We start from the raw sequence: 16132 nt of genomic DNA, 5'->3' as shown, positions 1-16132 counted from the left end.
AGTAATAAACCAATACTTATTGAATATCAAGTCAACCATTTATTGATTCATTCATTTGAATCATTTTCATACCTATCATTGCATTAAATCGAAAATGGAAAGAATCTTCTACAATTCAAATCTCCGAGATCCGATCACGAATTACCCAATATATATTTTTGATACCTCGTATTTACCATCTACAGATTTAATAAATTATGATGAATTCATACCTACTTTAATGAGATACTTACCAACTAAACCTTATGTACTAGTGATGTTTTCTAGTGGACTAAATAAGATTAGTTGGGTATGGGGTTTAAAATTTATTAAAAATTTTATGAATAATGTTACCAATTTAAATAATTTAATTAAGATATTTACCGTTCATGAATCTTGGTTTATTAAGTCAATAACAACTGCTATTTACAATTTCCATTCTACCAAAAGAAATATAGAGCAATTAAATTATTTTTTGGATTCATTAACTATTGAGTCAAGACAACAGCCTAAAAATTATCAAACAATTGTTATCCCTTGCGGAAATTTAAGTGAATTAAGTAAATATTTAAACATAACAAATTTAAAAATTTCACTAAATATCTACAAATATGATTTACAATTGGAAAATGAAATTAATTTAAAATTGAAATTCAATCCCATTATTAATCCTCACGTCACATTAAATCCACTAAATCATCCTATATTATATCATCACATATATCAGTTGTTGAACATCATTAATTTAAATTGTTGCAAGACTGAATTAAGTTTTCATAAACCTGGCAAAAAGATCAATATTGACATTTTATATCAATGTATAACGAGAGATCAATTAATTTCAATAAATGATTGGGATTTATACTCAATCTCGTCAACATTCAAAAGAATTCTTTCAGAGTTACCATATCCTTTAATTCCGATAAATCAAATACCACTACCTATGAAAGATGACTTTGAATATACTCAATCCATTTTCCATTCAATTCTCACAAAACATAAACAATTACATCAAACTCAAAACTATGACCAATTACTATTTCAATTGTTTGGATTATTCAATAAATTGATTACAAGTGAAGATACGACAAAACATAGCATAACATCCATTACAAAGTGTACGAGTCATTGTTTATCACAAGAAGTTGTTTCCACCGATAAAAGCTCCATTCAAATCATACAAAGGTTTATGAAGAACGTTTTACAACATTGGGGTAAATTAAGCAAGCTTTATTCTTACAAATCTATTCAAGATATTGTACATGGTGAAGCAAAATCAACTCAAAATGAATTTGAACGATCTTATGACGTTAGCTATGAAATAACTTATGAAGAAGGTAGTGACAGTAATGATGAAGATACAAGACTTGCATTTAACACAGATAATATTCTCGACTCACATTCAACTTTAAAAATTGATCCACAACTGAGCAATCATGACAAATGTAATGGCAGCATTAATCCAAAATTACCACCAAGACCATCAAGTGTAGAAGAAGACGATGCACCACCACAATTACCAAATAGAAATAAAGATTATGAGAAATTACCTAAAACTCCAACACGTCCAAAGGAATTAACGGTCATACCAAATCGGGACCCATTTGAAGAAAAGAAAGATCAAATACCCCCAAAAAATAAACAAGAAGAAGTACCCGTAACTAAATCTACAGCAAAAACTCCAAAACAATCAACCGAAAACAAAGAGAATATTCCTGATGAAAAAACAGAGATCAAAATTTCAATAGACCAAGATATCAAAAGACATAAAGAAAAACCATTAAATAATGTTTCAAATTTACAATTTTTACAATATCCACCTCAAAAATATCATTTTACACCAACAATAAAAAATAAAAACTTAGTAACAGAAGAAGAAAACATTGATAATAAAGTAATCAATAATAATGGGAAAAAACCAGTTATTCGGGGAAGAAAAGTTGGTCAATTAGCTAAATTATTTGAAGAAAGAAATGAAGGATTTAATATCTTAAATTCTTTATAATCTCAACTAGTAGAGGTAAGTAGGTAGATATGAAAATTATGCAGTTTTTTTTGGACTTTTCGAAATATTAGACATTACGTATATTTTTGCTAATCATTAGATAAAAATTTATAGTTAACTAGTAGCATTCAGTTATTTAGCAAATTTTTCATAAATTAATTATTCTCCAACTAATCTTGAATCAATGTTATCCATTGATAAATCAGCGCTATCTTGATAACCATGTTGACGACCAACATTAGTAACAGCAGCAATGGCAGCGACAGCAGATCCGTCATCATTTAAAGGATTATGATGAGTATGATTATTAGAATGATGATTTTGATGATTATGATGACTATGTAATTGTTGTTGATATTGTTGATATTGATGTTCATCTAATTGATGCTGTTGGGCTTGAGTTGCTGCAACAAATTGACGTTGAAATTCTTCTTGTTGTTGTTGTTGCTGTTGTTGTTGAGTTTGAGGTGGTTGTATTTGTTGTTGAGACAATTGATGGGATTGTTGTTGCTGTTGTTGTTGAGGTTGAAGATGATGTTGCTGTTGAAGTTGTTGTTGGTGTTGTTGCAATTGATGATGATTTTGTTGATGATGTTGTTGTTGATAAGTATCATAACCTTGTAAATCTTGACCATCGTTTAAAAATGCATTAGCACTTGCAGCGGCAGCTACTGCAGCAACAGCATCTGAATCAGTATTATTTGAATTGTTTACAACACTAGCTGCTAAATTTCCACCATTATTGTTAGCAGCAGCAGCAGCAGCAGCGGCGGCGGCAGCTTGTTGTTCAGCCTTCTTTCTATATTGAGCATTTGCAATTCTTGAAGGATTATTAAATCCAAATCTTGAAGATTGTTTTTTCAATTTACGTTTATAACCTCTAATTTCATTATAAATATCTTCTCTTTTGATCAATACATCAGGATATTGTTCTTTAATTTTAGATTCAATATGACTTGGTTTAGTTCCTAATTTGTAAAGATCTAAAATCAACAAATTTAATTCATCGCTACGTTTTCTAAGCATTGGATGATTACTCAAGGGATCTAATTGTGGATGATTGTGTTCATTACATGTTGTTCTTAAAGTCCACATACCAGTTGATTTTCTATATGAAGCAGTCATTGCAAATGGACATTTTAATTTTTTAGTTTTAGTATCTGGATCTAACATATATCCATCTCCAACATCAATTTGTTTTGATACATCAATTTTTTTAGATTTTTTATGACGATAACGACCACCTAATTCACAAGTATAATAAATTGCTTTTTTATTTGAATGAGCAATAACAACACCAAAACCATTATCTCTTGCAAATTCAGCAATAAATTCATTTAAATCTTCACGATTACTAAACACTTGTTCAGGATAAGGACGAGTTATTAAATATCCTTCTGCAGTTATAGTATTTTCAGTTACTGGATATATTTTCAGCTTAGCATCAATGATTGGTTCAGGTATTTGAATATTATATTCTGATAATTCTTCAGCTGTTGGACCGGATAAGTCCAGTAATTCTGGACTTTGTTGTTGCTGTTGCTGATGTTGTTGTTGTTGCTGCTGTTGTTGTAGTTGTTGTTGTTGCTGCTGTTGTTGCTGCTGTTGTTGCTGTTGCAGTTGATGAGGAAGGGGTTGTTGATGGTGTGGAAGCGTGTAATTATTTATACCAGCGGCAACTGCTTGTTGTTGAGCATGTTCCTGGGCTTGTTGATGCTGTCTTGTATATTGATCAGGATCTTGTTGCAAATGTGATGGAATTTGAAATTTTCTATAATCATCTGGATTTTGATGAATTTGATGATGATGCTGTTGTTGTTGATGTTGAACAATTCCATCATTTGTTCTTCTATCTGCATGTGATTGATTTGAAGTAGATTGATACAGATTTGTTATTGATGATTGAGGATCTTGTTTATATTGATGTTTATCATTTAATTGTGATGTATCTCCAAGGTCTTCTAATTTTAATCTAGCTGAATGATGAGGGTCAACACTATTTAATAATTGCTCATCAATGTTGCTAGCAAAATCATCTTCTGTTGCAGACATTTTATTAACTTGAAACAATTCTCAAAACACGCTTTATTTATAATTTTGCAACCTGTTTGGATTAACACTACTTTGTTTTGACTTGATACAAGGGGCGTGTGTGTTGAAGATTTTTTTACAAAAAAAAAAAAAACCTGACTTTAGGAAATTTTGACAAAAACAAAAGTCATAATAGAAAATCACGACAAGTAGTGCAATATTTACAAAATCTATATAATGGTTTTGCAATCAAATTTTAGCTTATTAATCAGGTATATAGAAATGGGTTTTCACATTCGATTTTGAAATATGGTTGTAGTCTGGTGTATAATCTTGAATATACGCCAAACTTTGGACATATCGCGCATTTTGCACAACCATTAACAAACTTTTTGACAAAATTTGCTAATTTTGATATGAGCTTCAAATGAGCAATATGGCCAAAGTCTGGAATACAATCTTGCTTGCTAGAGCTACAATTTACTTTAAACTATTGCCTCAGAATTCAGAATATAACTAGGAGAAGAAATTCTTCACACATAAACTTTTATTAAACTATCATAATAGTAGAATCTAGAAGTAAACAAAATAGAAAAATTCAAAACACCAGATAAACCAAACCATAAAAGAAACAAAACTAGAACACACACTTATATCTCAAAAACAAAGCAAATTATTCAATCATTATTATTTTCCAAGTAATCTTTAGCCCAAGTAGGTAAAATAAAAGAACTTTGATGAATTAAATGATTATAATATTTAAATATTTTACTTTCTTTTTCTTTTGAAAATATTCTTAATGGTGTTGATAAATTTAAATTTTCATCCATTGTTGCAATAATTAAACCTAATTGACCAGAAGTATAAGAAGGCATATAACATTGTAAATAATTAACATTTTTAAAAATCAAATTTGATTTTTTAATTAAATTTTTTAAATATTTTAAATTAAGCCAAATATTTTCAGAAGATTGCATTATAACAATACCATTTTTTGATAATGCATTATTTAATAATTTAAAATAATTTATTTGAAAAAATTCTTCTGCTGGACCTTCTGGATCTGATGAATCAGTTATAATAATATCAAATTTTGATTGAGTTTCTTTTAAAAATTTAAAACCATCTTCAATTATTAATTTTACATTTGGATGATTATGATATTTTGCCATTTCTGGTAAATATTGAGTCGATAATTTAATAACCATATCATCAATTTCAACCATTGTTATAGATTCAACAGTTTTATCTTCAACATGTTTAATTAATTCTCTTATAACTCCACAATCTCCTCCACCAATAACTAATACCTTTTTAGGATTTGGATGAGACATTATTGGTACATGAGTAATTAATTCTTGATAAGCAAATTCATCTTTTTCTGTACATTGAATAATACCATTTAATATCAATACATTTCCAAAATTTTTTGATTTAAAGATTAAAATATCTTGAAATTTAGTTTTTGTATGATATAAAATTTCCAAAATTTCTAATCCAAATGCTTGACCTGGAAATGAATCTTTTGATTTTTCATAAAACCAATATGAATTATCTTGTTTATGATATACTATAGTTTCATGTTTAAAAGCTGATAAATTTATTGGTTCTTTTGGTTTTATTGAAGTTGAATCTGATTGAAACTTTGTTGAGGTTGAACTTGTGATTGATGTAGAGGTAGATGACATTTTGTAAGAATATTTTTAACCTGATTTCATGAGCCACTGTTATATGAGATTATTTTTTGAGCTGTATTTGTTTTAACACGGCATATAGTCTTAGTGTCTAAGTATTCAGTTATCTAAGCGTTAAATGATTTAGGATATTGATAAATCAAAGATTTGGTCGCTTAATTTTCTTAATCTTCTATATTTCAATTTGTAGTAAAAAAAAATTTTCATTTTGTGTTTAAATTTTGAAAATATTTGATTTAATTATCACACGACAATTAATAATAATTTTTTGCAACCACTATAAAATTAAGTCTAAACATTTTTGCAACCAAATTTGACAATCGATTGTGGACACAATTTAGACAACCAGGTACTTGAGTCACTTGAAAATTGCCATAAAAACACTTTAATATTACACTTATGTGTGCTAGTCTGTTATCTCATTGCTTATCTAATCAAAGTTTTTCGGAATCAAACTCAAGAATATAACTGATAATGTTCTCCCTGACATCACCCATCCGAGAAATTTGTCAAATAAATGGTTAGCTTTCATTTAATTATTCTAAGTCAAACGGAATTGCAAAATCAAATATACCAATCCAGTACTGCTTTCATCAGCCGGGTTTTTCCATCTGAATAAATTTGAAACGTGCCACAGTTATTTCGCATTCGAATTGAAATACGAAACCTTATACAATTGAGATACCAACCTCCATGGAAATCAGTTGATCTGTGCTGACACCATAAAAAAGCTCTTTTGAAATATGTATAGATTCACGGGGTTTAAATCTTGTATAATATCAAAGGTTCCAATCTAAATATTTTGCAAAATAGTCAGTAACATTCACAAAGCATATTCATATTCTTTCAGAATACTTCTAAAAAACCTAAGTGCCTACGAACAACGTTCAAAATCCTTCAAAATGTAAATCTAAGCATGAATGAAAGTCATATTTATTATTTCACACGTTTTTTAAAAATGATTTGAAGATTGTAATAAATAATTAAATCGATAATTTCGTACTTAAAGCTCGCAGCATATAAGTCTTCAATGATACAAATAAATTGAAGCGGACAGAACCACATTCCAAAAAGCATGAAGAATAATAAGGTACATGAAATCGGAGTTGTGGAGTTGAAATATTGAATTTACGGCAATTGAATCATTATGAGTATCGTAAAATACTTGCTATTAATTTTAAAAAATATGAACCTCGAAAAGTATAATTAGAATCGGTTTTATACTTTTAGTTTTATTCTCTTGCATATCACTATTCTTCAACAAATAAACAATAGAATAAATCAATTGTTGTTATAATTGATCATGGGAAAAAGAAAATGCCGTATATGTTTCTATACAATTTTGCATGGAATATTTTGAATTTATAAAACATTAAAAGCGGCTGGATCTATTTCTTTGTACACTATATTTATTCGAACTCGAAGATCCAAGATCCTTAAGTGATGATAAAGGGGATAAAGGAGATTGTAAACTCTGTTCTTGAAATATCGATTCAGCTTAAAATCATCGATAAATAATTTAGATAATCTGAAAATCTATTTTTTCAAGTGACGGAATTTGTAATTTAATGTACGAAGTGACTAAATGAAGATAAAAATTCCCCTTTGTTTGAAATATACCAATTCCAACATGTATAGAACATAAATGTGTTGAATGATAGTGTATAGAAAATGATTATCTAATTTTTGGTGTTTTTGCGATGCTCTCTAAGATTAGATTAGATCTTACTACAAAATTTAATTTAAAAAATGTTCACTAACATAGACGATAGTCCACGGAAATTTTTAAAAAATTGATTTACCTTTATAACTCCTGATTTCAAAATATTTAAAACACTTTTGTTCCATGCCAAGTTAAAATCCAATTGGACCCTAAATTCAACATCGTAATTACGCACCTTTCTTTGGCTTTTGTTCACTTTGAAGTCAATTAATTGTTCAACCAAGAAGTAGATGTTGTTATGAAAAACTATTTAATCTATACAGAGATCCATACATAGATTGCTAAATGAGACTGACAAAACATTTCTTTTTCATTTGTATGGAATATTAAATCAATTGTTTAATTTTTTAGAATATCCATTGTTCTTCAACATACAAATTGTTATCTATTCCTAACTAGAGACCTGATGATATCAAATACCTTGATTGAGTTATAACAATAATAATAATGTCAAATGCCATTTTCTTCGATTTCTCGTAAATTATTAATTTAATTTTACATTTAGTTAGTTTAGGCTAAATAATAATACTAAATTATGATACAATCAAGATATAATAACAATACACTAATATACAACTAATTATTCCGTTGTTCCTTGAATTAACTAATTATTTAGAAGAATGTTAAGACTAAAAACCTTATATTGTTCAAACTACTTTACAATCGATCTGTAGTGTGTAGAAAGATCAATTGATTACGATCGGCTATATTTTAGTCCAAAAACTTAGAAGATGTAAATGCCTTTCGACATTGATATATCTTCTTATTCCAGCTATACATTCAACTTTTACTACAATTCAAACTTCTCCCCCTTTTTCTTCTATTATTGAAGTTCTTTACTTTTCTATATAACAGTAGTAGATTTAAAGTCCAATTCAAACGTGTCATAGATTTATGGATTTGTTATTATTTGAAAAACCCTACAATAATAAGTACTAATCCGATTTTGTTCTACTTTTTACTTTTTTATTGTTGTTGTGTTCTTCACTTAATTTAAAATTTAACAACTGAGACATAATTGGGGAATTTGAATTGAACGTATTCATTAGTAGTAGTGATTGTCTGTCTTCATGTCTTACTTCTTATTCTTTTGTAAGTCCAGTATGTCGTGTATTGATCAATAATTAAATGTAAAGAGTGTATATAAATAGAAATGGAAAAGGAATGAACAAAAAATTTTTTATTTTTTTTGGCTTAATACAATATTACATAATATATTATATATTATATAATAATAGACACAATAATAATAATATATTATCTACACATTTATAATTTTCAACAAATTATTATTACAAATAACAACTACCATTAAATTATTTACAACCACTCAGTACAACTGATAATACAGGGTCTTTGAAAGAGACAACACTGAATACATTTAGACTCATATCAACCATACTACATTTTTCAACAAAAAACCAACTAAAGTAAACAAAATTTTCTCATCATACGACTTATAAATTAAAAACCCTCATTTCATAAATTGGTTGCCATTTTATATTTCAATCCAACAACAACAACAAAATATTAAAAAAGACTTCAGTTTATCATGATTGCAAATAAGCAATTACTGTCTTCGAGACAAAAACCGAATGTTCCCACAGCCTCAACGACTCCAAATTCTTATAATAAATCTTCAAATTTTGATGATCAATTTTCATCATATTTATCAATTAAATATTTACATAGTATTGCAATAATTTCAATATTCATAACCATTTTAAGGTTTATTTATGATTTTGTTACCAACTTCATTCCATTATATTCATCAAATATTATTCCAAAAGATTTTATCAAAACTTCTAAAAATTCAAAACAGCAACAAAAGAAACAAGTAAAACACCAGAATTTATTCCCAAATATTAATGTTAAAAATGATTCAAAATCACCAAAAGAAGAAAAATCAGAAGATTCATTAGTTCCTACTACTTGTTCAATGGGTTTAACAACAAAATTATTACCAATAAGAAATTCAAAAGGTGATTTAGAATGGGTATTTACAGAAGATGATGCATCAATATCAAATGGAAATAATGAATTAGATGCTTTTAGTATTCCTCAAAATAATTCAGCCTATCAACAACAACAGGAACCTCAAAATCAAACAAAATTAGAATATCAACAACATAGTAATTATACTATCAATGAATTATCACCAACTATGTCAAATTCATCAAATGAAACTTCATTATCTTCAAAATTGGAATCTAATGCAAGTAGTCAAAAAGAATTGTCAATTTCACCAAATAGTGGATCATCTCCATTTGAAGGAGAAGAAGCTGAAGATGTAGAAAATTCTCAAGAAGATGAAGAAGAAGATGAAAATAAAACTTATCAATGTCCTCATTGTGATGCGAATTTTAAAATTAGAGGTTATTTAACAAGACATTTAAAAAAACATTCAACAAATAAAGCATATTCTTGTCCATTTTATGAACAAAGTATTCAAGTTGATACAAATAATATAACTCATAAATGTCATCCAAATGGTGGATTTTCAAGAAGAGATACTTATAAAACTCATTTAAAATCAAGACATTTTAAATACCCCAAGGGAACAAAAACTAAAGAAAGAAATAATAGTTCTGGTACATGTGGATTATGTGGAGAATTTTTTAAAAGTTCAGAGATTTGGTGTGAAATTCATGTTGAAGGAGGTGAATGTAAATTTTTACCAACTGATTACAAGGGGAAATCAAGAATTAAAAATAGATTAAGAAAAAAATTACAAAAAAATGAAATTATAACAGATCCTGAATTATTACCTTATGCTTCAAAAGTTTATGAAGAAGTTAAACAACAGAAAAAATTAAAAAAATTAGCTAAACAAGAACAGAAATTGAGACAATTACAAAATCAACCTCATTATCAACAATTAGCTATGAATAATTTTAACAAAATCAATGGTATTAATCAACAACCACCCCAACAACAACAGCAATCTCCAGGCAGTCAACCTAAACCAATACAATATTCAAATCAAACACATTCTTCACCTCATCAAGTTGATACTCCTACATCATTAACTTCTTCAAATTATGAATCTTCATCAATACATTCACCATATACTCCACAATCAAGTAAATCACCATTATATTTAATGACAAATCAATCTATAAAACAACAAATACCAACACAACAACAACCAACTCCACAATATACTACAAGTAATAATAATAATTCAAATAATTCATTATCAACACCAGCTACTAATTATCAATTTGATCAAATTAGTACAGCACATGATCAAACTCAATCAACAGCCAAAGAAGATTATGATGATGATTATTGTTTAGATATTGATCAATTAAATTCAAATCTTTTATTAACTGGTTCTCAAAAAAATTTAAAATTAGAAGTTATTCAAGCTTTAAAATTACAACAACAACAACAACAATATTATCATAATCTTCAACAACAACAACAATATTATCATAATCTTCAACAACAACAACAACAACAACAACAACAACAGCAATCTCAACCACAATACCAACAACATCAAGTTCAAGGAGTATATCAAGATCAACAATATTATCAAAAAGAAATTTATACAGGTATTGAACAACCATTACAACAACAACCCTCACAACAACAATTTCTACCAAGACAACCAATACAAGTACAAATAAATGAACCACCTATTCATCATCACCATATCAATCAACAATCTTATCATCCTTATCAACCTCAACAAGTTTTTCAATCAACAAATTAGTTCGATTGACGTAAGATAAAGTAGAGATGAAAGTTTATGAATTATGATTTGATGAATGGTATGATAATATTTTTTTGGATTCTGGTTAAAAATTGGAGAGATGTTGATTTTCTTCTGAGTTGGTTTTTCGTTTATGGCTTTGAGAGCTTGTTTGTGGTTTTTTCAATTTATTATGTAATTTTAGATATTATGGTTTTTCAAAGTTTTGATATTGATTTTTTGTTTATCAGATTTCAGATTTCGGATTTCAATTTTCTTTCTACATATTTAGTCTTTTTCAAATATTTATTTAATATATTTTATCAGTGTGTTTTTCGTTAAATACTTCATGCCTTAAATCTCTTGAAATTGAACATCGTCTTTTTTGCAACTTTTGGAATTTTGTATTTGATCATTTTTTGAAATTGTACATCGTCAAACCATTCTTAATGATTGGAATTGAATTCAAGTCAGAGTGCAAGCAACATGAAGGTATATTGAATTCTGTAGAAGGTAGACATCAAGGCAATTGAATGTTTCAACGCAAAAGGACGTAAATCACAAATATACTTAAATACGAAATTAAATCAATAGATGTTTGGAACTTCAGTTTATGAAAGAGGAGAGTGAAGAACAAGGAATGTGAAACAGAAAAGATCTCTTTATTTATCAAATGATACAATCTTCATCTAAATGTTCAAAAATTAAATTTTAAATTTAAAATATAAAATGATATTTAAGATTTAAAAATACTGTCTATTGATGTCTTTACTTTCTTTTTCTTTTTTGATATCCCATTGGTTGCAGCTTTCTTCTTTTTTTGTTTTTTATTTCCAAAAATATCATCTATTGATGAATCGGTATTTGCTTTTCTTTTTCTTGTTACTTTTGCAGTTTCAATTTCTTCCAGTGGAACTTTACCCAGGCTTTGATTTTCTTTTGAAGATGATATTGTTTCAGTTGGTGCTTGCTCTACATTTTGTTCGACAGACGTCCCTACGTTAACTTCACTATTCTCCTTATTTGCTTTTTCCAATTCTTCTAAATTAACTTCCTCTCCTAAATCATCTTCACCATCATGTGGGAAAATTTTACTTACATCGGAAACATTATTAACATTATCCATATTTATAGTGATTGGTTTTTTACCATTATTAACTCCAGGAATATCTAATAACAAACAATATATTTTAGCTAAATTTCCAATCAATGCTAACCCCAAAGTTAAAAATTGACCAAGTACTAAAATTGAATTATAATTCCAATATGCTTGCCTTGATATTTTAATTAAATAATTAGCTAGTTTAATGATTTCCTTCTTTTTATGTTCGATTTTGATTTTGTTTTTGATCCTATTTATATCAATTTGTAATTTTAAGATTTTCCTTAATTTTCTAACATATATATTTGTATATTTAAACCAATTTTGAGCATGATGTTGATTTTTGGATCTATAGTGTAATAGATTTAGAATTTCGTACTCATTTGTTAAGGATTTGAATGTCTTTGAGTCCATCTGACTTTCGTTGTAAACAATATAGCAAATTTGTAGCAATAGAGAAAGTTCGGAGTTAGTAAGCAAGTGGCTTGAGCTAAGGTTGTGCTTGATTTTGATGATATATGTTGTTTAATAAAAAAAGATAGTTTTCCATAAACTAATTCTATTTTCGTAAATTTCAATACACAAAATCCCAAAGTAGAAGCATCAATAAAATTTATGTATGAGATGATGATTCTCTGATTCTGAAATCATTTCCTTCACCAATTACATAGTGTTTTTCACAAATGGTTCAAGAAAATCCAATAGTATCAGAAGCAAGAGCATTTCTAGCCACATCACAACCAGACAAAGCTTTGGAAATACTATCTCCTCATATACAAGAAAATCAAAATTCTGTTGAATTTTTACAATTATTAGGTGAAACATATCTAGAAAATAATGAGTTAGAACAAGCATATAACTTATTAACTAAAGCATGTGAACTTGACCCGGAAGCAAATTTAGGAATTGAGAAATTTTTATACTTGGGACAGATAATAGGAGGATTTGATGGAATAAATTATATAAATATAGGATTAAATAAATTACAAGATTTATTAAATCAATTACAGAGTAATAATATAAATTTAAAAGAAATTAATGATAAAGGCTATAAGACTACAGAAGAATATAACAAATGGATTATAAATAAAATCAATTCTGGGATTTTTGCAAGTATAGAAATTTGGATGACTGATTTATGTATGGAAGAAGAAGCAGAATCAAAATGTAATGAATTAATTAATATAAGTCTTAAAATTGACCCTGAAAACCCTGAGACTTATTCACAATTATCATCCATAAGAATTTCACAACAATTACTGGAAGAAGCAATTGAAGCATTAATTAAATCTTGGGATCTATTTAAATCAAAGAAGACAAAACTTGAGGATTTCGCAAATGAAAAATCGAATAAAGAAGAAGACACATTTGAAATTGGAATGGAATATGTAGAGCTTATTCAACCACTTATAACATTATCTAAATTTGCAATTGAATTAGAACAATATGATATAGCTTCAGATATTATTCAAAATGTATCAGATATAAAAGATTCCATATTAGACGCTTACTATATTGAAGCATTATCAAATATATTAAAAGCCAAACAGGTATTATCGATACAACAAAATTTGAAAGATCAAGATTATAGAGATTTAACAATTCAAGAGCTTTCAAATTCAAATAATGAAGAAATCAAAAATTTATTAAATGAAGCTAAGTTAACATTAACTTCAGCTTATAAAATAATTAATAGTGAACAAGTCGAAGAATTTGATCCAACTGTAGTTGAACAAATTAATGAGTATTTAAATCAATTAGGTGGACCTATAATGAGTGAATTGTTACCTAAAAGAGATAAATTTGATGAAACTGATGAAAATTGGGAAAATGAAATTGTTTCAGATGATGAATGAAGGTTTTAGATATAGATTTTATAGACAATTCTTAATTAAAAAGTAAGAGCGAAATATTCTGGTCAAAACGTTCCCATTAAAGCCCTATTTTATCGTAGATTCTTTAAAAGCATGTTTCAAATTTGGTTGCAAATATCGCACAAATCGAAAGCCGCATCTCTTGTTTAGTTTCACAATTTAATAGACATCATAAAACCGTTTCTTCATATCATCAACAAAAAAATCATTAAATTATGACTACAAATCATAGACCAACACTAATAAGTAAAAAGGGTAAATCCTTAAAAATTCAAAATACAATCAAACATGCAAGAGCACTACCTCAACAACCTGGTTTAAAATATAGAAAAAATATAAATGGTGTACCAATTGAAACTTTAAATGATGCAGTTTCAAGTTTAAAATCTGATAATATATTAATAGATCAAACGAGCAATAATGATAGTGATGAGAAAGAGGTGGATGATGTTATAGCGAAATTTATTAAAAGGAAGAATAAAGAGAAACTCGATCAAAATCAAACTAAAAAGGCTATACTACCTTCAACTTTGAATACTGAAAATGAGCAAAAATTCGCAGAAGACGGACTGAGAGATAAAGATAATGATGATAATGAAGACACTTATGGATATGAGATAGAAAAACAAAACTCGAAAAGTAAAAATGAAACACAAAGGGCAGATTCGAGGATGTTATTGAGTAGTCGTCTAAATGGTTATGAATCAACATCATCGGAAGAAGAGGAAGAATGCGAAGAAGTGGAAGAAGGTGAAGAAGTGGAAGAAAAGGTCCTCAAAGATACGATATCCACAAATGAGACCGTAGAAGCTAATGGAGAACAAAAGACGACGAAAGAGGTAGAGACAACAACAAACATTGAAACGAAGAAAACAGAAAATAATTCGTCATTTGAAGAAGAATCCGAATCCGATGAAGAAGAAACAGCTGAACTAATCGCTGAATTAAATCGATTGAAAGAATCGAAGGAATCGAATAAAAACAAAATTGAAGAAACTACTGTTTTCCCAAACTCAGGATTTGGTTTTCGACCTAATGAACATCTTTCATTGAAGAAAAAAAGTTGGAGAGATTCACCAATAAAAACAATTAACGGTCAACAACAACAACAACCAAACTTCACGAATGCAAAATTGAACTCTTCAATTAATCAAAAATTCTTATCGAAGTATGTTAGGTAGAGACTAATCTAATGAACAAATCTTAGTTTCGGCTTGAGTATGTTACATATTTTTAGCTACGTATGTATATATGCAAAAACTTTATATTCATGTCAAATCATCTTCATCTACCAAATGATTACGAGAATCATGATTTAATCTAGCATCAATATAAGCAATATCTTCTTTCAAACTTGCTTCTTCAACAGTAAGAATGATAATGCAGATACTCATGGACATGAGATAGAAAAACATAACTCGAAAAGTAATAATGAAACATCAAGGGCAGATTCGAAGATGTTGTTGAGGAATCGACTAATAGGTTACGAATCAACATCATCAGAAGAAGAGGAAGAACGTGAGGAAGTAGTGGAAGGAGGTGAAGAAGGTGAAGAAAAGGTCCTTAAAGATACGATATCCACAAATGAGACCGTAGAAGCTAATGGAGAACAAAAGACGACGAAAGAGGTAGAGACAACAACAAACATTGAAACGAAGAAAACAGAAAATAATTCGTCATTTGAAGAAGAATCTGAATCCGATGAAGAAGAAACAGCCGAACTAATCGCTGAATTAGATCGATTGAAAGAATCGAAGAAATCGAATAAAAACAAAACTGAAGAAACTACTGTTTTCCCAAACTCAGGATTTGGTATTCGACCTAATGAACATCTTTCATTGAAGAGAAAAAGTTGGAGAGATTCACCAATGAAAACAATTAACGGTCAACAACAACAACAACCAAACTTCACGAATGCAAAATTGAATTCTTCAATTAATCAAAAATTCTTATCAAAGTATGTTAGGTAGAGACCAATCTAATGAACAAATCTTAGTTTCGGCTTGAGTATGTTACATATTTTT

At 28.3% G+C, this 16132-nt stretch overlaps 7 protein-coding genes across 7 annotated transcripts; 4 read left to right on the top strand and 3 right to left on the bottom strand. All coding sequences in view use genetic code 12, as the record gives it.

Annotated features, from left to right (window-relative positions):
- Positions 1 to 94: 94 nt before the first annotated feature.
- Positions 95 to 1984, top strand: ECM25 (Ecm25p; the record flags this gene model as incomplete). The annotated part of the gene is made up of 1 exon (XM_051758294.1): positions 95 to 1984. The coding sequence occupies one exon, from the start codon at positions 95 to 97 to the stop codon at positions 1982 to 1984; it is 1890 nt and encodes a 629-aa protein (XP_051613867.1).
- A 159-nt stretch (positions 1985 to 2143) lies between these two features.
- On the bottom strand, positions 2144 to 4036 carry KGF55_003494 (uncharacterized protein; the record flags this gene model as incomplete). Its single annotated transcript, XM_051758293.1, has 1 exon — positions 2144 to 4036. One exon carries the CDS (start codon positions 4034 to 4036, stop codon positions 2144 to 2146), a length of 1893 nt encoding a protein of 630 aa, XP_051613866.1.
- Positions 4037 to 4692: 656 nt separating this feature from the next.
- KGF55_003493 (spermine synthase) lies at positions 4693 to 5703 on the bottom strand (the record flags this gene model as incomplete). The annotated part of the gene is made up of 1 exon (XM_051758292.1): positions 4693 to 5703. One exon carries the CDS (start codon positions 5701 to 5703, stop codon positions 4693 to 4695), a length of 1011 nt encoding a protein of 336 aa, XP_051613865.1.
- Positions 5704 to 8984: 3281 nt separating this feature from the next.
- STP2 (Stp2p) lies at positions 8985 to 11153 on the top strand (the record flags this gene model as incomplete). Its single annotated transcript, XM_051758291.1, has 1 exon — positions 8985 to 11153. The coding sequence occupies one exon, from the start codon at positions 8985 to 8987 to the stop codon at positions 11151 to 11153; it is 2169 nt and encodes a 722-aa protein (XP_051613864.1).
- A 715-nt stretch (positions 11154 to 11868) lies between these two features.
- Positions 11869 to 12648, bottom strand: RMP1 (Rmp1p; the record flags this gene model as incomplete). The annotated part of the gene is made up of 1 exon (XM_051758290.1): positions 11869 to 12648. One exon carries the CDS (start codon positions 12646 to 12648, stop codon positions 11869 to 11871), a length of 780 nt encoding a protein of 259 aa, XP_051613863.1.
- Positions 12649 to 12917: 269 nt separating this feature from the next.
- Positions 12918 to 14090, top strand: KGF55_003490 (uncharacterized protein; the record flags this gene model as incomplete). Its single annotated transcript, XM_051758289.1, has 1 exon — positions 12918 to 14090. One exon carries the CDS (start codon positions 12918 to 12920, stop codon positions 14088 to 14090), a length of 1173 nt encoding a protein of 390 aa, XP_051613862.1.
- A 233-nt stretch (positions 14091 to 14323) lies between these two features.
- KGF55_003489 (uncharacterized protein) lies at positions 14324 to 16078 on the top strand (the record flags this gene model as incomplete). The annotated part of the gene is made up of 2 exons (XM_051758288.1): positions 14324 to 15276; positions 15433 to 16078. The coding sequence occupies 2 exons, from the start codon at positions 14324 to 14326 to the stop codon at positions 16076 to 16078; spliced, it is 1599 nt and encodes a 532-aa protein (XP_051613861.1).
- Between the last annotated feature and the right edge of the window lie 54 nt (positions 16079 to 16132).

Source organism: Candida pseudojiufengensis, assembly GCF_024610245.1.
Source record: "Candida pseudojiufengensis strain CBS 10847 chromosome Unknown scaffold1, whole genome shotgun sequence".
NCBI classification, from domain to species: domain Eukaryota; kingdom Fungi; phylum Ascomycota; class Pichiomycetes; order Serinales; family Debaryomycetaceae; genus Lodderomyces; species Lodderomyces pseudojiufengensis.
The sequence above is the reverse complement of the archived record's forward strand: the minus strand, read 5'-3'. Positions and strand labels throughout refer to the sequence as shown.